The sequence below is a fragment of the Astatotilapia calliptera genome, chromosome 9 (genome assembly GCF_964374335.1).
Source record: "Astatotilapia calliptera chromosome 9, fAstCal68.1, whole genome shotgun sequence".
In the NCBI taxonomy this organism is placed as follows: Eukaryota; Metazoa; Chordata; class Actinopteri; order Cichliformes; family Cichlidae; genus Astatotilapia; species Astatotilapia calliptera.
The window spans coordinates 9,659,158-9,683,009 of record NC_137430.1 but is presented as its reverse complement, the minus strand read 5'-3'; the positions used below and the strand labels follow the sequence as shown (position 1 = coordinate 9,683,009).

The 23,852-nt window shown below is 42.7% G+C and overlaps 1 protein-coding gene across 1 annotated transcript in view; it reads right to left on the bottom strand.

Moving 5' to 3' along the window:
* adarb2 (adenosine deaminase RNA specific B2 (inactive)) overlaps positions 1 to 23,852 on the bottom strand; it is a 215,188-nt gene that overhangs the window by 4,444 nt on the left and 186,892 nt on the right. Inside the window, exons 6-8 of the mRNA XM_080305926.1 lie at positions 15,937 to 16,088; positions 14,271 to 14,439; positions 8,316 to 8,497 (exon numbers count right to left, since the gene is read on the bottom strand). Coding sequence (XP_080162052.1) covers positions 8,316 to 8,497; positions 14,271 to 14,439; positions 15,937 to 16,088 — 503 coding nt within the window. The remainder of the gene's footprint in view (positions 1 to 8,315; positions 8,498 to 14,270; positions 14,440 to 15,936; positions 16,089 to 23,852) is intronic.

Sequence of the window (23,852 nt, the reverse complement as noted above, 5' to 3'; positions counted from 1 at the left end):
TTTACCATTTTAATTAGCACTTATCCATGTCTGACCGACGCACCCACACAGTTCACAGATGTGAACTAAACTAATTTGTAGTAGCTGATAAATTTGTACTCCAAACATTCTGCCTCTAAAAACCGACATGACAAAGGCCAACATGCCAAATGCGAGACCTCACATTGTTGGTCCACAAACAAATGGGTGCCTCAGCCATCTGTCATACGCAGTCTGTGGTTAAATCACATAGGACAAATGCCTCCTAGAACTAAATTTTGATTGTATATTTGTATGTACACTAATTGAGATCATGTGTTATCCATTGATAAATGCTGTATTTTATGTAAAGCTACCTTTAAAGAACTGGAAGGCTTTTCTGGACTACTACAGAAGCATACTGGGCCCACTCCCTATGTAGATAGAAGAGATGTACTTAGAGGCGATTATATGCTAATGAAAAATAAAATCAATGCTGTATTACTTTTCTAGGAATAGAGCCCTGTAAATTCTGCACACTGGAGCATTAATAATCACAGCTATAAGAATCGCTGTCTTTGATTCCAGCTTGAGTTATTTATTACATCATGCAACATTAAAGGCTCCCCTTATAGAAAATCAACGGGCAGAGTCTCTGTGACGGCTGAATAACAGTTGCTTCTGATCTCATCGCCTGACAGACAGCTTGTTATATTACAATACCAGATCTACAATACCACAATACATGCCTGCAGATCATTTCCTCCTTTTCCACACTGATTTTCCTGTCTTCACTCTTCCATTTACCAATCTCACCTCTCCTTTTCTGTTGCTCCTTGGAGCTGGAATGAATCGCCTGCCACGGTAACAATCCTCCGTGTCTCTTATGTATTACCCATCTCTTCTCTCTTGTGCAGACGCACCTCTTTGAACAAAAGACCCTCCTATCCATCCTGCTTTTTTCCACTCCTCTCGCTCCATTCATGGCTCATTTCTTCCCTTCAATGGGCTTGACTCCTCTGTTTCTGTAATAGCCAATTTGATGTTTCCTCCATTGAGGACTTGATCAATTTCTCTTCTGGGAAGTGTTTGGCAGACATGAAAAAGGCAGAATTAAAGCCTTTGGTTATGGGATTCAGAACTGTACAGTACACACAGGAGCAGCTTAATATCTGAGGCTGCTGTGCGTTCATGTGTACACAGTGCATCTATCCTGCATTATTGTAGTACTGCAGGGCTGTAAATGTGTGCCTTGTTGGGTGGAGAAGAAGTGGAGGAGAAGTGAAGCAACAGGTATGTGAAAAGAGGAACTTACTCATTTTCTGTGTCAACGACTGGATTATAAATGAACAGTTGCTAGCTCAAATCCTTTAAAACACTTTCTATAAACATAATTTAAAGACAAGATTTTAAAGAAAGGTAAGCCAAGAAAAGGGAAAATGCAGATTTTAAATTGATTTCATTCATTACGGGAAAAAAAGCTATCAAACTCTATTTGCCCTATGTGAAAAAGTAACAGTCCCCCTTGTTAACTTATGAATTCACTGTGATTAACCACATTTTTTGGAAAGCTGAGTTCAGTTTACTAGCCACACCCAGGCCTGAGCACTCGTTAACCTGTTGGATCAGGAAATCCTTTAAATAGAAAGTCTTTGTCAAAGCGAAGTAGACTAAAATATCTCAAAAGTCAACACAACATGCCAAAATCTAAAGCAACTCAAGAACAGCAGCGTCAGTCTGGAAAGGGTTACAAAGGCATTTTAGGACTTTGGAACTCCAGCAAATCAAGGCTGGAGGAAAACTGGGGAAAACTACGAACAGCTGGAGTGGCCTAGTCAAAGTTTGGACATAAATCCAATTGAGATACTTATGCATGACCTTAAACAGGGATTCATGCTTGAAACCCCTCCAGTGTGGTTAAAGACCTGCAAAAAGACCAACCATGGTACATGCCCACCTTCATTGGCGTCTTAGTGTGGTAAAGTTTGCAAAAAATCAGCCCCAAAGCATTAGGTTTCCACCTCCCTGCTTGACTGTGGGGACGGTGCTCTTTGGGTCACACACAGCATTTCCCTTCCTCTAAAAATGAGACATCAAGTTGACGTCAAAGAGCTTGATTTTGTTTTATTTGATCCCTGCAATTTCTCCTAAGCCTTCTCATTTAGATGTTTACTGGCAAACTTAAAACGGGTATGTACATTTGCCTACTTAAGCAGGGGGACCTTGTAGGCACTGCAAAATTTCAGTCCATTATGGTGCAGTAGGTTACCAATGTGGTTCGTGGTGATTGGGGTCTCAGCTGAGGATCTGTCACCTTTCTTATGATCATCCCATGAACCATCATCTTTCAATTTCTTCCATTGCCGAATGAACACACCAGGAGTTGTCACCTTGTTACCAAACTTCTTGCTGATGGTCTTGTAGCTCAGTCCAGCCTGCGCAGATCTGCAGTCACTGATGTCTTTCGACAGCTCTTTGGTCTTGTCCATGGTGGTGGAGAAGATGGAATGGAAGAAATTGATACTGTAGACAGCTGAGCTTTATGCAAATAATGAGCTGAGATCAGGAGTATCTGTGATTGATTGATTGATTGATTGATTGATTGATTAATTGATTCATTGACTGGAGGATCAAATGTTTAACAGCACCACTGATGGACTGCCGATGATTACTTGATGTTAATATGTAATGAGTAACTGATTACATTTTTCAAGTAACTTTCCTCACAGTGACATCATCTTAATGCAAATATGTATCAGACCTCAGAACAGCAAAAGCTAAAATAAGAATTTCAACACGTGGAGAAAAGAGGGTGTAGCTCAGTGGCGGCTGGCCCATAGGGGGCGCTCGGGCTCCGCCCCCCCAAATGTGGAGGAGTAAAAATATATATTTTTAAAAAATTCATCAATGATAGTTTTACTATGTGTGTGCCCATATACAGCCAGGCGTATTTTAACATTTTCACCAGCTGACTCATTAAAGTTCAACCAACAAACGGTGTTTTTCTTCTTCTGGGGCGCTCGTCAAAGCGCCCTTGATATGCAGCGAAATAGCCTATCATTAAATGGTTGCCAGGGGAAAATAATAAATATTTGACCTATCAGCGTCGCTGAATTAAATGGTTTGGGGGCGCTTAAAATTGCGCCCCTGCAGAAAACGCGCGAAGATTTGCTGTTCTAGAATTTTACCTCAGTCAGTAGCCTAAGTGAGCTATAAGGTCAGAGAGAGACGATGGCAGCGGTATTGTTAACGGTTGAGGCACAGCCTCCCCCAAATTCGGTTAGATCGCTTCTAACCTACCCTTTTGCCAGAAGGACAATGGCAGAAAAACTGCAAGTTAAAGAGTTGGGACCTGACAAGCCTGAAATTCAACTAACCCAGGCAACGAAGGAGAAGTCAAAAGCATACAACAGGACTTTTTGTCGGAGTTGGTTCCAGCGCAAGTCGTGGCTGACAGGCTGTGGAACAGCTAATGCACTTTTTTGTTTCCCGTGCATACTGTTCAAAAGTGACAAGTGTGATTTGACGTGGACACAATCTGGACAAACCGACTTAAAGCACCTCTCCGAACGAATCAAGAAACATGAAAGCTCACGAGTTCATATGGACAACAGTGTAAAGCTAGCTGTGCTAGGGAAAACTAGCATAGCGGCGCAGCTAGATGATGGACATCGGATTGCTTTAAGAAGGCACAACGAAGAGGTAGATAAAAACCGTCATATTTTATCTAAAATCATCGATTGTATTAAGTTTTGTGGTGCTTTTGAGCTAGCAATGCGGGGACGCATTTAGCCCACCCCCCCAATCAGTTTACAGTTGTTGTTTTCAATAGTTAATTTTCATTCATTCAAAAAAAATGTTCATTTTTACAAATCTATACAAATGGCCAGAATATGGTTGTTCATTTTTACAAATCTATACAAATGGCCAGAATATGGTTGTTCATTTTAAATTTAAATTAAAATTGTGTTGTTTGATGTACTCATTAAATGGGTCATTTTAGTCTATCATAAAAATTGCCCCCCCTGAGATTTTTTTCAGGAGCCGCCACTGGTGTAGCTGTAAAACATGCATGTGCACCGATCTATCTGCAAAGCTCCAAAAGTGGAGCACGAACATTATTAATGTTTCCTTTATCTGCTGTTGTTCCGATTCCTCTTATCCCGAAACAACAAAGCCCCGCCACAGTTTGCGTTCGCTCAACAGCAGGACGAGGAGTGAAGGACAAGTCGGTCCATCGATGCGTTTGGCCCTCAGGGTTCAGGTGGAGCCGCTTTGGCTGTGTGTGATAAGAACGGGCCCTGCGATCCCCGGGAATTTCTTCTGGGGGTGTCGCTTTTAAATAACCCTGGACTCACAATAGCCTGGGAGCTCATCAGGAGGCTGGCGGAGGAGATGAGAGGAATGGGAGGGGGCGATACACGTGCAGACATCTGAATGCGAGCGAAGCTCTGCGTTTCTTTATTCCCGCCCTGCCTTGCTGTCTCCCCTTGTTTTCCTCAGCCTGTCTCTCTCTCGGTACGAGCTCCCTCTCAGATTGAATGGCTGTCCGATAAGGGCTGTGATTACATTGATTTGGCGGAGGGCCATCTCCACTCTCTGTCCATCTCTCTCCCTGCCTTCACCCTTCAATAAACTACTCATAGTACTGCAGGTGCAAAGATCTGACAGTCTGAGACACACACACACACACAGAAAACACACAATCACTGTTAGAGAGGACGACAGAGCATGTGCAGGAAACCTCAAGAAATGGCGTAAAGGACATTCGACAGCATTAGTATTTAACTGGTGGGAAAAAGAACCTATAACAGTCATTAAACACTCTTTGCAGCTATGATAAAAAACGGGATAAGGAAGAACGATGAACAAAAAGATCAAACCTGACCACAATTTTCCAAATATTAACCGCAGCTTGTAATATCTAAAAGCAAAGACTCAAATGACTCCATTTAAAAAGCCAAATCATGAGAAATGCTCGCTGAGGCTGCGGTCTGAGGGTTCAGTGATAAATTCATCCCAGCAACCATCACCAGAGGACATTTCAGCACAATTATCAATCTCGATAAGGACGGGCTTCAGAAAATCTTCGCCACCAAGGCAACCAGAGAGCCCCTGCGCCCTTCAAGAAGAGCATGCAAAGCCATGTATAGTAGATATGGAGATGTTAGCCACAGAGAGCTGTTGATATGATATAATGTGTTTCCCTGTAAGTGACTGTGACTCTCTTTGTTTATATCAGTGATCCCTAACAACCAAATGTGTCCTACATCTCTGTGCGTGCCTGTCGCTCAGCGGCTCTGCCTGGCCTAGATCTGAAGTGATGGCTGATGCAGTTTCTACCAGTTGGGTGTCATTCACATCCTCTTCCAGCATTCATCCTCACTACAAACACAAGCCTCGAGTCTCAGCGGAGCCCTGGAAGCAGACGCGCCAAACAACTTCTTAGTTTTTGCTTGTCTGACTGGCAAAATGTAAGTGTAGAGAAGAATTGGTGTACGAGTTTGCTAAGAGTGCGAGAATGTGTGTTTGTGTGTGCGTGAGAAGGGGGTGTAACATATGATCTGTTATGTTGCATCGCGCCTGTAGCTGACATTCCTTAAAAAGAATACGTGAAAACAGAGTACTGTACACGAGGACATTTATGTAGTGCAGATCTCTAAGCATGTGTGGGTAAGTCGCTATATGAAGGCAGGGTGAGAATAGAAAGCAGACTGTAAGCTGAAAAGAGGAAATACAGAAAAGGCTGAAAGTGATCCAAGCACAGAATACATGTTTAGTGGGTGTAACGGTGGACCCAAGAAATACCAGCCGGAGCGACTTTTGACAGTGCAGAACTCTTTATTAAGCTCGGGTTGTAGTGGACACATATACTCCGCGCTCTCTTTCTCTGCTGTCACGTTCCTCCTCCGTCTGTCACTGCCAACACATAAAGAGACACAATCACTGTCAGATCCCAGCACACCTGTTCACCCCGCCCCTGCGCCGCCCCGGGAGCTCACTGCGTCACGCCTCCTCTGCAGCTGGCCAAGGACCACACCCACGCCACAGTGGGTTTTAACAGTTTTGGTGAGTAGGCTACAGGCTGGTGCTTGTGTTTAAGGATATTTTAGGGGTATTCCCAAGAAACAACCTGTTGTTTCCGAAAGTGAGTTAATCCACATTGAAGATCTCTTTACAGGAGACTCAAACATGTACTTTTAGTATCCAAAGTAATATCAGAATAACTTGGGAGCTATGAATGTACTTTGCTAATCAAACTAGCTAGCTTCTGCTCTTACACTTGAAAGAGGAACCTACATGTTTATCCTACCATAGACTTTAAAGTTATCAATAAAGTTAATGGACTATTATTTTGAAGCCTTGGTTTTGTCATTTTGGCCCACAAAACACTGGTTTTGAAACACGATCTGACTGTATATGGATGACAGGGTGTAGGTGGAGAGGACTACAGGCATAACCCAAGAACACTAGGCTGAACATAGCCCACCTAACAGGACAGTCAGTTTATCCAATTTAAATCCCACTCTTCAAGTCTCTATCCTGTTTCTGCTGGCGTGCCCCAGGGTTCAGTATTAGGGCCTCTTTTATTCATTATCTACATGCTCGCTCTTTGCCAAATATTTTGAAAATATAATATCAATTTTCATTGTTATGCTGATGACACCCAGCTCTACATTTCCTCCAAACCTAATTCATCCCTTCCACCTTCTCCCTCTTGAACTGTCTTATGGAGATCAGATCTTGGTTCTCCTCCAATTTTCTCAAACGTAACGGTAATAAAACAGAAGTGTTACTCGTTGGCACAGCCTCTACCTTAACCAATTCTCACAGTTTCTCCATTAATATTGAAAATCCCCCATCCTTCCTTCCCCGCAGGTAAAGAGTTTGGGTGTCATACTTGACAGTACTCTCTCATTTCAGTCTCACATTAATTACATAGCCCAGTCTGCATACTTTCACTTACGTAACATTAACCGACTTCGTCCCTTCCTTATTCCCTATTCCCCATCCTTGTCCATAGTCTTATTACTTCCCGGATCGATTATTGCAACTCCCTCCTATTTGGTCTCCCCAGTAAGTCCCTCCATAAACTTCAACTTCTTCAGAATTCTGCAGCTCGGGTCATAACTCGTAACTCCCCTAAGAGACTATATAACTCCAATTCTTCAACAGCTTCACTGGTTGCCCATAGAAGCCAGGATAAACTTTAAAATATTAGTTCTCACGTTTAAGTGTATTCATAACCTTGCCCCTCCTTATCTCTGTGATCTGCTTCATATCACTACAGTTTCCCGCTGTCTCAGATCTTCATCTGCCACTCATCTTCAGAATCAGAATCAGAATACTTTATTCATCCCGAGGGAAATTAGGGGTTACAGCAGGCAGCACGCTAATGGCGCATGCGCACTCACAAAGGAACCTTCTGACCAACTTTACACAAACATCACATTGGGCAGACATGTCAGAAGGTAGGCTGATAGGGAAAAAACAACGAAAATACACTACATGAGGTAAGAGGAGGAGAAAAAAAAACTCCACTCAGACTGAGCTCCTAGTGGGAGAACAGTTTGATAAAAGAAAAAACACCTCAGCACAAAAGCACATGACTATCAATACACCATAGAAACACGAGACAAGCAGAGTTGTTCCTTCTGCTCGTCTTATCACTATGGGTCACAGAGGAACTCACTTCCTTCAGCCTTAAGAAATATAGATCACAACTCAAAGCCAACTTGTTTAAACTGGCTTACTCTCTTTAATACAGATTTTACTTGCTGGCAAATAGTAGTTTTTTTTTGTGTGTGTTTTTAATTTTGTTGTTTGTGGCTGTATTTTGCTGGTTTCTGTATTTTAATTTATTTGAATCTATTTTAATCAAGTGTTTTATTGATGTCTTTTTCTCTTTGTAAGGTGACCTTGGGTTTTAGAAAGGCGCCCTCAAATAAAATGTTTTATTATTATTATCATTATTATTATTATTATAATGCTAACACTGAAATTTTAAAATGCAAAGTCCAAATCCAGTGGGCTACATTGGATTAGATCCCCCACATCAGGTATTTTTTTCCATGTAGTTTTCAATTATAATGAACATCACAATCTTGACATTTGGGACCTGTTTAAAGCAATGCCACCCAAAGAAGCTCCAAACTTAAAGCAGACAAAAAAAAAAAACCCCTCAGACCTTTATGTGCTACATCAGAAGCAAAAAGTAAAAGTATATTGAAAAGATTTTTTTACTGTGTCACTTTCTGTTGTGTGGAGACTTCCCAAAGTGCATAGAGTGTATTTATGAGTGTATTTTACAGCTACTGCCCAGAGTTGCTGTGTGGCTGATTATGTTGTGGTCATACCGCTGAGCAGGGGCTGGTTGCGTCTGTATGTGGCAGGCAGTGGGCCCAGGCGCTCCTGACGCTGGTTCAGAACTCTGCCCAGATGGCCCGTGTGACGCAGGCTGCCAACGGTCATGCTATGCAGGTACACTGGTTCCACAAAATGGCTCAGCAATGCCCCCTGCAGGCCAAGGATGTTCCATCTAGGGGTAGGGAGGAGGTGGGAGGAAGAAAAGAGAGAAGAAGTTAAGGAGGGAAGAGAGGAGAAAGGATGGAAGGAACAGCATTCGTGAAAACGTCGGCGAAGGTGTGAGTGTAGGATGAGGTGTGTGGGTGAAAGGAGAAACGAAACACAACAGTTGGCCAAAGATACGAAATAGAAGGAGGAGATGGAGGGGTGGAGCGGTGGATAGAGAGAGGCAAAGTGGGGAAAACGAGACAACGAGGCAGGTGTGAGAGCTTTGATGACAGGTGGAGACAATTTGATCATTATCTCGATGTGGGACGTGATGAATAGCAGCAAGTGACCACACACGCTCTTCACGCATAAACGTCCTCTTCCCCCAGAAACACAAACCGTCATCACCAACAACAACACTGCCAAAGGTCAGTACATCAGCATTCATTACCTGGAACAACACATTACCACGTGTGCATTCATCAGTGCCACGGAGGTTAATACACTGCAGGGCTGCAGGAGAGCCTCAGTCGACTGCTCGCTGCATGCGGATCTCCTTGTGGTTTGTTTAGCGAGCCACAAGTGACACAAAATCACTGTAGGGCTAATCCCGCAGGCCACGTGGGCACCTCAAAGTGTAGCCAGCAGCAGATGCTAATTTATACATATAGAATGATAATTAGCGTGTTTATTATAATCCCTGCCCTTCATAAATGAGGAGGAATCCTGCTGTTTACCTGAGCTGTGCTGGAGTTACATCGGAGGCTTCTAATTTTTACATCACTGTTCTTTTTGTTAATCAATGTCTCCTTATCATGGATGCAATTACACCCCGCATCCCCCCACCACCCCTTCCCAGCTTAATAATCACTCATTACAGCTTCCTTTGCTTCCCCAAGCAGTCAATTAACATCACCGGCTTTCTGGGAATCACTTAAATGGGCTCACAAAGCAGCAGCCCGCCCGCCTCTGCTTTACCTGCAATCTGTCACCAAGATCTGTCCTTCCTTCCCAAACAGAGAGGAGGAATTTTGTTCAAAAAGCAACGCGCGCACGCCCAAACAGAAAATACTTTAGCCTGAAATATTAATTTACCCAGAAAGCGACACCGTGAATCAGAAACATCTTCTAATCTCATGCAAGAAAAGACAGCCATCTGGCTTGGGCGTGTGAATCTAGAGAGAGGAGAGGGAGAGGACCTCCTCTTTCTCTCTCTCTCCCACCCTCAGTAAACGCCGACCATTAAAGTAATGTGTTCATCTGCATAAAACTGCGGTGGAATGGAGAACATCATCGTTATATGAAAGCCATTTAGGCCCCTCAATTAAATCCAGCTGTCGGCTTCGAATCAAATATTAGTGAAGAATCTTCACCGAGGCCCCGGCCTTAAGAAAACACGACGACAATCGGCGGGCGATGCAACGGCCACTGTTATCAGCTGTGTTTATGATAAGAGCAAAGATCCTAATATCCCCTCTGGTCAAAAGCTGAACTAACGATAATAAAGTGCAGGAAGTGGGAGGAAGTGGAGGGGAATAAAAAAGTAATGGGAGGTTGCAAAATGAGCGTGACAGAGGACAAAAAGAGTATCCAGGGGATTGCTTTAAGATTGCAGTGTGTGCTGGTGTGTGTGTGTGTTCACTCTGTAGCTCTAAGCTCCTCTCACTTCCACCTTCCACTCCTGACCTTGATAAACTGGCCCTCTGTGACCCACTCAGTTTAACGATGGCCACCGATCATTTACAGCGATATAAAAAAAGAGGAAAGAGGAAGCTGTGGAGCAGTGAGAGCGCGTCTGCTGTCTGGCCGGGCGGGATGTGGTGAAGAAGGTGGTGAGCGGGTGGGCGGTGGGGGAGGAAAGCAGGGTTGTCCCTTCTCCCTCCCCCGTCACTCTATTTTTTTGTAAAGTAATTGCTTTCACCCCTGTTGGTGACCTGGGTAGATTTAATCACACCATCTCCACCCCTGGCCAACTGAATCAAATTGGTCAAATTAACAGCGGCTACACAGGAGAAGGGTTCACCTCTCCGCTCGTGCGCTCTCTCTTTCTCTCTGTGTCTGTGACACGCGCGCGCAGCAGCGGCTCAGCTGTAGTCCTGTACGGCTCGGCTGGCACAGCGTGGTGCTTACTAAGCTAAATTCACGGGTTCGGCTCCTGTTGAGGCAGAATCGTGGCAGAACAACTGAGACTATATTAAAAATTGATTTCAGATATTTCAGAGAACGTCAGGTGTAGAAGAGAAGAATTACAATTGTTGAATTTCTTTACTCGGTACAGCGGTGAATGTTTTTAGCCGTGCTAGCAAATCTGGAGTATTTCAGTGGGAAGGAATGGCTTTACTGGAGACAATCAACTGTTTGTGACATGTAAAAAGTAAAGAAATTTGTGTTTGAGCGATTATTACTTTGTTGTAACGATGCTTCTTGGCAATAAATCGTATCATGTGTGAAAGTTTATTTTTCCTTAAATGGTGCCACATTTGTAAGGGAAATGCATTTGTTGGTTGCTCCCATGAAAAACTTGCCAAATTTCTCTGCCAATGCCAAACAGCTTATTCGGCTACCAAAAGCCTCTTCGTGGCCTAGGTTCAGTAAGATGCTGGAAACATTCCTCAGAGATTTTGGTTCATGTTGACATGACAGCATCACACAGGTGCTTGCAGATTCTTCAGCTGCACATGCATTTAGCAAATCTCCTGCTCCCCCACATCCAAAAGGCGCTCTGCTGGACTGAGATCTCAATGAACTGCCTGTCATGTTCAAGAACATTTGAGCTTTGTGACACAGCATTTTATCCTGCTGCAAGCACAAAGGAAATTTCTGGCACAACTTCACCTGCTTCCAAGGTGCACTGGGGAAGAGCAATAATCTAAAGAGGCCGAAGCTCCACCACTAGTGGTATGAAGAATGACTTTATTACCCGATCAACGTGTTTTAGCCTGTGGCCTCTGCCAGGCCATCCAGGTGGTGTATAAAGGAGGCAAATATCCCCACACTACTGCACCACCATCAGCACAGGATGGCTCCATGCTTTCATGATGTTTATGCAAAATTCTGACCCCACCATCTGAATGTTGCAGCAGAAACTGAGCACAGCCATAATAATAACAGATTTATTTACTATTAGAATCATTATAATCACTTATCACCTCTAATACCACCTCACCACTTTAAATTTGCAATGTATTTGGAAATATATTTAACATTATTACGTTTTTTGAATATGTGTAGCAGCCTCCAGTGTGACCACACTTAAGCCTCCACTCTTCACACAAGGACAGCGTGAAGCTGGAGGCAGAAGTGTAAAGCTGTCCTGATGTATCGTGGCCATCTGTCCTAAACTGGCCTGACAACATGTGGACATGGGTTCTATAGTAGTTTTGCTCTCTCATCATATATTACTGAGTCACTGAGTCTGTTTTAATCTAACACTGTTGTGCCAGGAATAAGAGAAATCAATGAATTAGAAGTGATTAAAACCACAGTTTTCAACTGTAAACTGCTGCCCTCTAGTGGGCTGTGACGGCACTACAGGTCAGAGATGGGCAGTACTGGTATTGGTATCGATACTGATATTGATATCAGATCGATACTGCGAAAGTGTCAATACTTTGTTTCTATCCTTTAACTTAGGTACATAGCCCAATAAATTGTATTAAATATTTTTTTAGAAAAGAAAAAATTTACATCAAACATGTTTAATGAAACGTGTCAGTGTTGACTGACGATTGATGTCTATTTTATTTATAGGCTATAGCATGATAAACAACAAAATCTGACCAAAAGCTTATTTACATCCTAGGTCTCAAATACACATAAAAAGCCTAAAAGTGTGTTTTATTGTTTTAACTTATTATTACGGAAAGTAAAAATCATCACAGCCATTTTGTGCTCAAATTGAAAATTACACATCTCATAAATCATAACTTGGTCTTGGAATTGGGCATTTTAAAGTATCGGTACTGGTATCGGTATCGGCAATAGTAGCCCTGTATTTACTTGGCATCAGATCAATGCTAAAATTTGCAGTCCAGAACCAACACTTCAGGTGGGCTAGGTGAGTAATCTAATATTTACAATGAAGACCATTTTAATTGTGCATTAATTTTCATTTATTTGACCAGTTTTTGACATGAGGTCTATTTTCTATTTCACTTAATTGTTTGGAAATTGTAACTGACAGAAGAATTCATCAGTTTTAGAGAAATGGTACTGAAAAGGTGGCAAAAGAAAAGTCTTTCATGGCTAATTATCATCAACAAGCAGCTCACAGCAACAGCAAAATTAATCTATGAAAACGAAGAGAAGTAGCAACAAAAAGCGAGCACCTATTGTTGGTTTTTACAAGTGTGAGAACAGAAGACGGGTAATTACGGGTTTGGGCAGACCACAGAGGTTTCTCTGTCCCTAAAGTGGGCTGCAGAAGCCTTGAGTTTGGAATATTAGTCATAGCAGCCTTTACCAACTATACACCACAGTGTGTAAAGGATTGTATGACTAATACGTTAGCTAAATAACAGGCAGCACTGCAGATCTAAACAAAGCCGCGATTAATACACTAATTCATTAGTATGGGATTAGCTATTCAAGTCACATATGGGAAATCAATAGTCACCCCCCCCCCCCGGACTACAAAAGATTTCTCACTGTGCACAGCTCATGTTAACACACCATCCCACACACACACACACTGATGCATTAGGTAAATATCAGAGAACCCGCTCCTTACATCACATCTAAAAGTGCTTTATTTAAACAGAGATCTTTCCTTCTCATAAGGAAGCTAATCTCCTAATAAGGTTAACCTTTCCACCAATCACTTTAGCTTTCATTTCTTAAGTAGACCAGACATCTCCCGGGTGAAGGGGGTGAGCTGTTTTTTTTTATCTTTTCTTTTCTCTTTTAAACGAGCACAATCCATGCAGTAATAACTGCAGTGCTCACTCATATAATTCGATTATGATTTCAATAAATGAGGCATAAAAACAAATTATGAGTCAAAGCTGTGAACTGAACAAAAGTAGCAATTTTTGAAAAGTGTATCTATCACCAAAAGTCAAAACTAAAACCTGTGAGACAAACCTACTTAATCTCAACAAGAGTGGGCGAGGGCAGCGAGGGAAAGCTCTGCCAAGGAAGCTCACTCTCTGGCCAGAATGGACTTTTAAGGCAACAGTATTGTATTTTGTATATATTAATTGTTTTCTTTGTTCTTTCGAAACATACTTGAACAAGTTTGTAATGCAGGTAAAAATCAGATAAGAACAGCATGGCAGCTGTTTACAGTGATTACACAAACATTATGTATGTATAATAACTGGAAATGAATTCCTTGAGCTCATTAAATTATATAATAGTACAGAATATTTCTAACTAATTAATTATTCTCTTTTTCTTGAGAATACTTGGAGCCAAGTCGAAAGAAAAAAATGAGGTCAGAGGTCAAATGTGACCCACTTGTAAGAATCATAGTTTCAAAGTTATAAGGCTTTTTGTTGACAAATAAATCATTAAGTTGATCTTGAAGACTTTGGCGGATATAAACCAAATTTGATTGGCTTGTTAACATGACACCACTTGACATGCCTACAAGGTTTTACAGGAATTGATTCAAAACTTTTCAATCTATCGTGTTTACAGACAGAATGATGGCGCGCATGCAAACACAACCAAAACCACAACCTCCTTGGTGGATGTAAAAAAGAATGGATGCAGGATATGTGTGTGTTATTCTGGACACACACAAGAAAATGCGACTTTAAGCGCAGGAAATGTTGGGAACACGTGAGCGCACTGACCTGGTGAGCTTGTCTGTGCAGGACATGGTGATGAGATGTTCACCCTGAAGGACACCGTCCCAGGTCTGGGCGGGTCCCCGGCAACGCACCGGCACCGTCCCCTCGCCTGACTCGATTTTAGTCCGCAGGTGACTCCGATGCTTCCTCATTAAGTGTCTGCTGCTGTGCACTGAAAGAATAATGCGCACGATCGCAGTTTTACTACTTTACAAAATCATTTCTTACTACACAACGCCAGCCAGCGTCATGCAGTCTGCCAGTACTGAAGTCGCAGATCTCATCTCTCAGCAGTCAAGAGGGTTTTCCAATATGTCTTTAAATACATTACATGCAAATATACAGCACGTCTTAAGTAGGAGTTGAATTGTTTGCATGAGTTGCAAAGCTCTCAGCTGTTACAATCTGTGTGTATGAAGCTGTGTACTTTCAAAAGGTATAACAGAAAAAGCAGATAAACAAGAAAACATTACTGATATGCAAGTTTAAAGTTTGGAGTAGGGAATTAAACGTATTAGTTTGCAACTGCCTGCTTCCTTACTGCTAATGAAGCAAACACGTGACTGGACTGTTTATGAATGCGTGGGCTGTGATTTTTGGGAGGGAGGAGGTAGCCTTCTCCCTGGAGCGATGCCCTTTTGAAAGTTTCTATTTTATTTTATTCAAACTGACAGAGAAATCCTTGCTTTATTGACACTGTTAGCAAGAGCGCAAGTTCCTTGATCCATTTAAGACAATTTCACCTAGTTTAGCATGGGCGTGCAGTCTAGCATGACCTCCACAGGTGCTGACAGTGGTAGTTAAAGTCAAATGTTTCTTACTGTTTGGATCATGCCTGAGTGCAGTTTGCATGTTCTCCCCGTACCGCTGTAGCTCTCGCTGCGTGTCATCCCTGTGACACTCTATAGCAATATATACGCCTTCGTTGCACTCTGACCAAATGTACATATGCAATCGCTGTTTTGGTTTCCTTTCTTGAACTTTAAACCCCACAGTGACACGCTCTTCCTTTTCCTCTCTCCTCCTCGGCTGATCTGACAGCAGCTAAAACTTAAGCGCCGACTTCTAACTCAGAAATGTTTAAGAACTGTCAGGAAAAGGTGCTCGGTAATTTTGTAATCTGTGAGAGCGCACAGAATTACATTTAAAAGGTTTAATGCCTAAAAAGTATAAAAGCTCTCTCTAATGACAGCCTTTCTCCTTCTTTCTTTCCGTCAGTGCTGGTTTCATGAAAATTTCACTGCGCTGTAGCATGTACTCGCAGAGCTTAAAAAAGCAGCGTCAGTCAGCGAAGGACCAGATTACATTTCTGAACTCGTAGGCCACCAGAAAACTGCTGGGCAAACCATCTAAATGAATATACAATTTATATTCAGTAGGTAAGCAATAAAATGTCATCTAGTCAGCACGGTGCAACTGAAAAGAGGCCAAAGACAGAATGTGACATGAAAAGGATGGCAGCTTCTTGTGAAATAATACAAGGAGAGCGGTGGCTTTCAGAAAGTCTGCCAGAGAAAATGATCTCTTTATAACGTAAGACACTGTCTGAGAAACTGAGAGAATGGCAGCAGTAAAATGGATTATATGTGTATTAAAATAGCTGCGTTTTATTCATTGAATGATGTCGACTTTATGGAAAACAAGGAAACAGAAAGGGAGGGTTTCTTACGGTCAGCGGTGATTTCGTATGGAGAGTTGAGCCTCCCGTCTCCACACGGCGAGGTGCTGATGTACATGTGGAAATGGATGTTGTCTCTCAACCTGTAGCCGCACTCTTTGTGGTGCACAAATATCGACTCCTCCCAGTCCTCCGGCCTTTTACTTTGGCAGCATAAAAGGGAAAAGACAACAAGAAGGAGGGAGATTGATGAGAAAGGTAGAAGCATTTATCACAGCAAAGGACACAGATCTGCACTTTTCTTTTCCAATGATGAAGTGAGTTGACATGGACAGAGATGGACACTGGCCCTCTCTCTGACCACAGACAATTCTCCTCTGTCAGACGGAGTCCTGGACATTACTCTTGCTGCCCATAATAGTCAGAGCAAACAGGGGAATGAGTTTAACCTGTTGGCAAGTACACACCTTTGAGTCATTGTGAAGGCCAAACGAAGTAAATATCATTTCATATAAAACAAATGTACAGAAAATGAAAAAAAGTACAGCATGGGTTTGAGTCCATTAACAGGAAGTTGTTAGATAGGCACTGATTATATGTACTCAGACAAAATTCATGTAACATGAAAAACACGAGTGGGCTAAAAAAGATAGACGAACTAAGGAGTGGAGCCCACAAAGCAAACTGCAAAACTGTGTTCAGCAGCAGCAGCTCAACATGGCCACAGCAGCCACTGTGGACCGCTATATTTGGGGAATTATACAACAAACATCCATTGACTGGAGCTTTCCTTATCATGTGACTTTAGCACTTCCTGTTTCAAATCACAAAATTAGTTGCTCTGTGTAATATGTGCTAACTGTCCCAGGTATCTGGTGGACTGTTTGGCTAACATTGGTAGAAGTCGTGTATAGCTAACAAGCTATGATCATAACCAATTCTGATTGTGAAAGGTTGATGTGTAGTCCATATGTTCTAGTGTCTGCACTCTATGCTTCAGTAGCTTGTAGGACCACCTTTAGCACCAATAACTTGCAGTAATGATAATCGGAGTTTAGCAGATCCTCACATTACTGTGCAGGAATTTCTGCCAGTTCTTCTTTACACTTTATTTACACTGTTGCTTCAGTTTATTGAGGTTTGTTCTCTTAAGTTTGTCATACACATATTCAAAAATTTAAGTCTTTTGTTTTTCAGCTATTCTGTTGTAGATTTGCTGGTTTGCTCGAGGTTGTTATCGTGTATGACATCGATTTCAGCCAAGCTGTAGTTGCTGGACAGACAGCCTCACATTTGTCTCATGTGAATACAACTGAATACTCTGGCATAGAGAAGAGTTTATGGCCATCTTAATCAGCGGTCCCCAACCCCCAGGCCATGGACCGGCGGCGGTCCGTGAGTCGTTTGGTACCAGGCCGCAAGAGTTGAGGCTCGGGTGTGAAATTTATGGTTTTATGGTTTCCCGGGGTCTTTTCCCATGTTGTAGTTGTGTGTTTTACAGTCATGTGAGAAAATTAGGACACCCCATTAAATAATCAGCTCTTTATTAAGAAATGTTCACATATCAATGTCTAATCATGTTTTCATGTGTTACTGGAAAAGAAAGTGACTTAATTGCAATTAAACAACAAAAATAAAAAAAATTACACATCAAAAAAAAAATATATGAACAAAAATGTGTATTTTAATGGAGGAAAAAGTTAGGATACCCTACCCCCTAATAACCAGTGTTGCCCCCTTTGGCTGATATAACTTCAGTGAGATACCTTTTGTAGCCTTTTACCAGTTTCTGACATCAGAAGCAAGTTTGGGCAACTCCTCAATGCAGAATTCTTTCAGCTGTGAGACGTTTGAGGGTTTTCTTGCATGTACAGTCTGTTTCAAGTCACCCCACAGCATCTCAATGGGATTAAGATCAGGGCTTTGACCATTCCAGGACTATCTACTTAGTTTTTAGCCAGTTCTTGGTGGATTTGCTGGTATACTTTGGGTCATTGTCATGTTGCAGTGTCCAGTTCCGCTTCAGCTTTAATTTTTTAACAGATGGTTTCACATGTTCTTCAAGCACCCCCCAATACACAGTTGGATTCATGATGGATTCTATGATGGTGAGCTGCAGGTGCTGCTGCAGCAAAGCATCCCCAAACTAGGATACTGCCACCTCCATGCTTCACAGTTGGTATAAGGTTCTTTGCTTGGAAGGCTGTATTTGGTTATGCCAAACATGTCTACTGTTCTGGTGCCCAAATAATTCAGTTTTAGATTCATCCGTCCAAAGAACATTATTCCAGAAGTCGTGGTCTTGCCTTAATGTTTATCTTAGAGAGCAAAGGTTTCCTCCTTGCACACCTCCCATGAAAGTCAAACTTGTGTAGTCTCTTTCTGATAGTAGAGTCATGCACTTTCACATCGACAGTAGCCAGAGCCTGCTGTAGTTCCTGTGATGACATTTTAGGATTTTTGATGGCTTCTTTGAGCATCTTGCGGTCTGCTCTGGGGGTGAATATGCTTGGACGGCCAGACCTGGGCATGGTGGCAGTTGTTTTGAATGTCTTCCACTTGTAAACAATTTTCCGGATGGTGGAATGGTTGATGTCAAATTCTTTTGAGATGTTTTTGAATCCCTTACCAGACTCATAAGCGGCCACAATCTTCTTTCTGAGGGCATCACACAGCTCTTTAGATCTCACCATGGCGCTCAATTCAACACGTCAACAGTCAGGAGCACCACTATCACCCACACATGCAGGGCTTTGGGGTAAAGGTGTGTCACCAGGGTGCAGGGGAGGCATTCCCCCCTCTGTCCCCTTCTGGCTGCCTGTGCCTCAATTTTATCCCACAACTTAGACATTCACATTACTCACACTCTCATTACACATACATATAGGATCTTGGGGGTGGGCACGCTACACAGACTCCAAATTACCATCAGGGTGTACACCTCACCCCTGGCGTTGTTGCCCACCTCTCAATTTTAAATACATGTAGACATCGAGGGCTATCAGGGGGGGCTGTGCGTAGGGATGGGTACCGGTGTCCGGTGCCATGATGGCACCGGTTCTGACATAAACGGTAGTAACCAGACCGAAAAGCAGCGCACATTTCGGTGCTTTATTTCGGTGCTTTTTTTTCCTGAGCTGTGATACACTTTAGATTCTAGCCAATCATTTTACGTTTCCGAGGATAGTAGGCGGGGCCAGGTACGTACGTTCTGTTAGAGCAGAGCTACAGATTAAAAATGCCCAAGGCGAAGCGGTTAAAAGTCTGGCTGTACTTCACAGCAAAATATGCAAACTCAGCAGCAACAAGTGCTTTAAGCTGATACTGTGATACTGTCAAAGGAGGTAACACCTCGAATCTGATGAAACACCTGGCGACGCATAGCGTTTTTTTTAAAAGCCGAGAAATGCGCCGTATTTGATAGCTTGCTGCGAGACCTCACACCGAGCACATCTACTGCGGGTGGGTTGCCTGTTATGCAACATCCCCCAAAAACACGAAGAGGAGAGTCCTGGCCCCTAGCCCTGCCAGTGTAGCAGAAATGATGAGGATGATGATGGCAGCAGCAGCCGTTCTTCTCTGCGTGAGTAGCTAATTTACGTTGAGTAGGCTAACCACGTTATTACATTAATGCATGTAAGGTGAACTAGCAAACATCATCATAGCTACATGCTGCTGTCTTCTTGTTTGATGGCAGATACTCCCTTCACCCTGGCTAAAAAGGCTAAAATGACCAAAGAAAAAGAGGGAAACGGCTAAACATGAGAGGTTTTTGGACAAAGTTTGTGTTTTTTCCATTGTTTAAGCACTGCTTCCAGCCAAGAGTGATACCATATATGCCCCATAGCTGCAGAAAAGGCTAACATTGTTATCTTTTTACAAAAAACAGGTGAACATGAGAGGTTTTTGGACAAATTTTGTGTTCTCTATTCTTTAAGCACTGGTTTGAGCACCGTTTGAGCACCGGCACCATTTCAAAAGTACCGATTTGGCACCGGTATCGGATAAAACCTAAACGATACCCATCCCTAGCTGTGCGCTTACCTGCTGCTCTCTGGCAGGTAGCTCCATGCCCTCCTGGGTTTTAAATGCACCTTAGAACACACATGCATCAACACTACAATGAGCGGGTTGAGGGAGGTTTGGAGTCTTCTCACACCTCCGTTCTTGGCGGCCTGCTGGAGCGGGGGGGCTGGGAGGAGGAGTTGGCCGTCCGACTGCGGTCTGGAGTGTGGGGCCTCCCTGCTGCTGCGGAGTTGGGGTGGTCTGCCTCTCCCCACCGCAGGGAAAAGGGTAACACCACCTGGGTCTGGGTGCAGTTCCCCCTCCAGGGGCAAGGGTACCTAGACCCGGTTTGTAGAGTACGCTTGGGGAGTGTGATCGTGTGTACAGCGTCTCTTTATGTCTGTCTCCACATTGGGTGAGTGTTGAGTAATTGCATACTAGAGCATGAGGGTGGGAATGGATGTTTGTATCTGTGTGTGCCTGTATGTCTGTGTCTATATGTCAGGTTGGGTATCAGACGCCACCTCTCTGGGGACATCTCAGGCCCTCCAAGGTTTGGAGGCCTATCTCCCCCTACCACCACTTCCCCTGCCAGTGGCGGACGCCCTCAGACATCGGTGCGTTGGTGGTTCTTTGTGTCCAGGGGTGGGCGCCCAGGTACACACCGGCTCACTCCTTGGTGGCTGCTTATCGGGGCCTGGAGCCTGGGGCTCGCTCGGGCCACTTCGGAGGTGGGGGTGCCCCCGGCCTCTCGGCCTGGGGCTCGGTCACTCAGGCACGGCTGGCTGCCGGCGGAGCTCACGGGCGCGTCACTGCAACTCCCCCTGGCTTCTGCTCCGCGGCTGCTGAGTGACCCCTAATCTGGGACTCTCCTCAGCTCTTACTGAGACAGTGGCGCGGCTGCCCCTCTGTTGGTCTTCCTTGGTCTCTTGTGTTCTGGGGGCCTCTGGATGTCTGGAGTTTTGATCTCCTCCATACCTGCTTCATGCCCTGGAGGACGGGGCTGTGGCTCCCCCACACCCTCTAGCAGATCATTACATGAAGGAACCTTTTAAATACAAGCGCGCTCACGCTCACAGGTGCTCACACACACAAACTTCACCCTTTTTGGCTCCTACCTTAAAGCACACTGTGCGCTGTCAATATTACGTGCTGCACAATAATGTTTAACACTTAGTATTTACTGTTATATTCCCATAGATCATCATGATGTTGTCTATCCCTTGTTAAATGCTTGTTTTCTTTTTTCTTTCTCAACAGGTGATCCAGGTGATTGATATTTGTATTTTTGTCTGCTTATTTTGTTGGTTTTTGTTTTTTGCCCTTTATCCCCGTCCCTCTTCTCCGCTGTTTTTTTTTCTTTTTTCCCCCTTTCTTTCTCCCTTTTCTTTTCCTCATTCAAGTCTGTCCCGTATCTAGCAAGTGAAAATAAAAATACAAAATAAACAATAAAAGGTGAATCAAATAGACCATTACGGCAAGGCTGGGATGGTCAATTTGGCAAAGTAAATCCGTTGGGCATCTTTCTTCGCCTTTAGACAATAATTCTGATGGCAAAAGAACCAAACGGGACAGGCAAAAAACAAAACAAAACAAAAACAACAGTCAGGAGCACACTAAACTCAATCTGAGGTTTAAATAGAGCAAGGTTCCCTTAAAATGCTGGGTAACAATGTACTGATCATGTGCACCTGACGTGATACACCTGTGTGTGATTTTAACCATTTTAAGTGCGATAACATGTGGGGGTTTCCTAATTTATTCCTCACCAGAAATCACATTCTTTTTAAATTACATTTCACATAAAGTTTTAAAAAGGCTTTTCTTATTTTTTAATTGTTTAGTTATATTATTTGGATGCCTCAGTATCGTTAAAATGTAAATTAAATATCTATATGTCCAAATGTATTTTAAAATTTACAGGCTTTCATAGGGTGTCCTAATTTTCTCACATGACTGTATTTCTAAAGAAATATTTACACGTTACCATAGCGACCAGAGAGCATTAAGGGGCAGAGAAGAGGATGTTCCTCTCAATGTTTTTGGCGCATTTCAGGAGGACGCTGCTAATAAAGTTACACAATTACACACTGAATTCACGTTTATTATTATATTTGCAAAATACCACATTTTTGTCTTGGTGGTATAATTTTATTTTGTTGTGTTTATCCGTGACACCTTAAAGGCCGTTCTGTGAAAATATTGCCCGACATTAAACTGGTTGGGCACCGCTGATCTTAATGACTGCAAGGTGCCTAAGTCCCATTGCTAAAATAAACACAAATCATTACCCCTCCACCGCCGTGCTTGACAGTTGCTGATGATGAACTAATTGAGTAGATTTGATTATCAGCATCTGGCTAGCAAGTATAAAGTAGCATCAAATAGAAATAATCTAGTATTTCTAAAATACTTGATCCATAAGAAAAGATGGCAGCATTTTCTAAATGAAAACAGATTAGTGATAAAACAGCAGGTTCCAATATTGTTTTAGGACAGTTTATGTTTATAAAACACCTTCTGTTAGTCAGGTAAATGCTTATAAACAGGAAATAATCATCTATTTTTTTTCTTGTGTGTAGGAATAAAGATGTCATCACTCACATACAGTACTATATAAAAACTATCCCCCATAATGCAAAGCACGACCGCACTCTTTATATAACCTCTCCTCTGTTTCTGATGTCCTTTCACTGAGTGTAAATATGGCAGTTCTGGCATTTTGTTTGGTCGTTTCATTATGAGTTATCTTCCCCATTAGCCATTTTGCTCAGCTGCAAAGTCTCCCTACCTGCCATCCAGCATTGTGCTAAGACAAAAAGTCAGTGCTGTGTATGCAAATATGACATTCAGCCATCTAGACTTCTATCCACTAATCTGATACATCAGCCTTGCAATCGAGCTCCTGGGGGAGCACAAAAACATAATATATGCTCATGCACTGGAGGCAGTTAGGAGTCAAAACTCGTCAGGGCTGTCTCGTGATACTGGTGAAAAGCTTGGTGAGTTTGTGTGCACCAGCGCGCGCTGTACAGGTAGCAAATGCCCACAAAGTAGATAAAACAGCACTAAAAACAAACAGGCCACTGAGACACGGAGCTGAACCGGTTGAGTGTGTGATAGTATGCTTAGTTAGCTGAAGAGAACAGCGCACATATGGCTCGTTGATTATTGAAAAGTCTCAAAGCGGTGCTGTTTCCATGGAGCTTATTGCAGAGGAGAGAGCATGCTTTGGCACTGCAGGGGGAGGTCATAACAAAAACATGTAATGCTGTTAAGCATACTGTAATGAGTAATGCAATGTAATGCATTGTTATAGCTGTTAGAGGAGCCTTGGAAACTCAAGTTTGTGAAGCCTACGCAGCATGCTGGCAAGAGTTTAAATTAGCGATTAAAGTGAAGTCACTGCGAGAATGTAAGATATTTCCTCGTGCACTTTGCAGAGACGTTGCTACTACTTTATACTCGATGAAGCATATAAATTCTTCATAAAGAATTCAGGCTTTGTTTTATTTTGGTTTGTTGTAGATGCAGTTTTAAATGGATAAAACCTGTAAATCAGTCTTTGTCTAAAATCCCACAATTACAAAGTGATTTTAGACATTCAGACCCTTTTTTGTGCCACTCAATATTATCCTCTAGATGAGTCTCGAAAGGCTTGGATACATTTTAGAAACCCTTATATATGCTGTTCCTGCATTCAGACTGCATGGCAGGAAAAATAAAAAGTCCTGAAACTTAAAAAAAAAAAACTCTGTAAATGCCCAGTATGAAGTTATCAAGGCATAAACTGGGGCAAAGATGTAAAAACACTTGTAAAGCTCTGGGTGTTGAGTTCCAAGGAGGTTTCAATAACTGTGAAACTAGGTGTGGAAAAGAAGTTGTGAAATAGTTACTGTGGTTCTTGACTCAAAGTTTCCCATTCGGTGAAATTGTGTAACCAGGAGTCTCAGAAGAAGGAA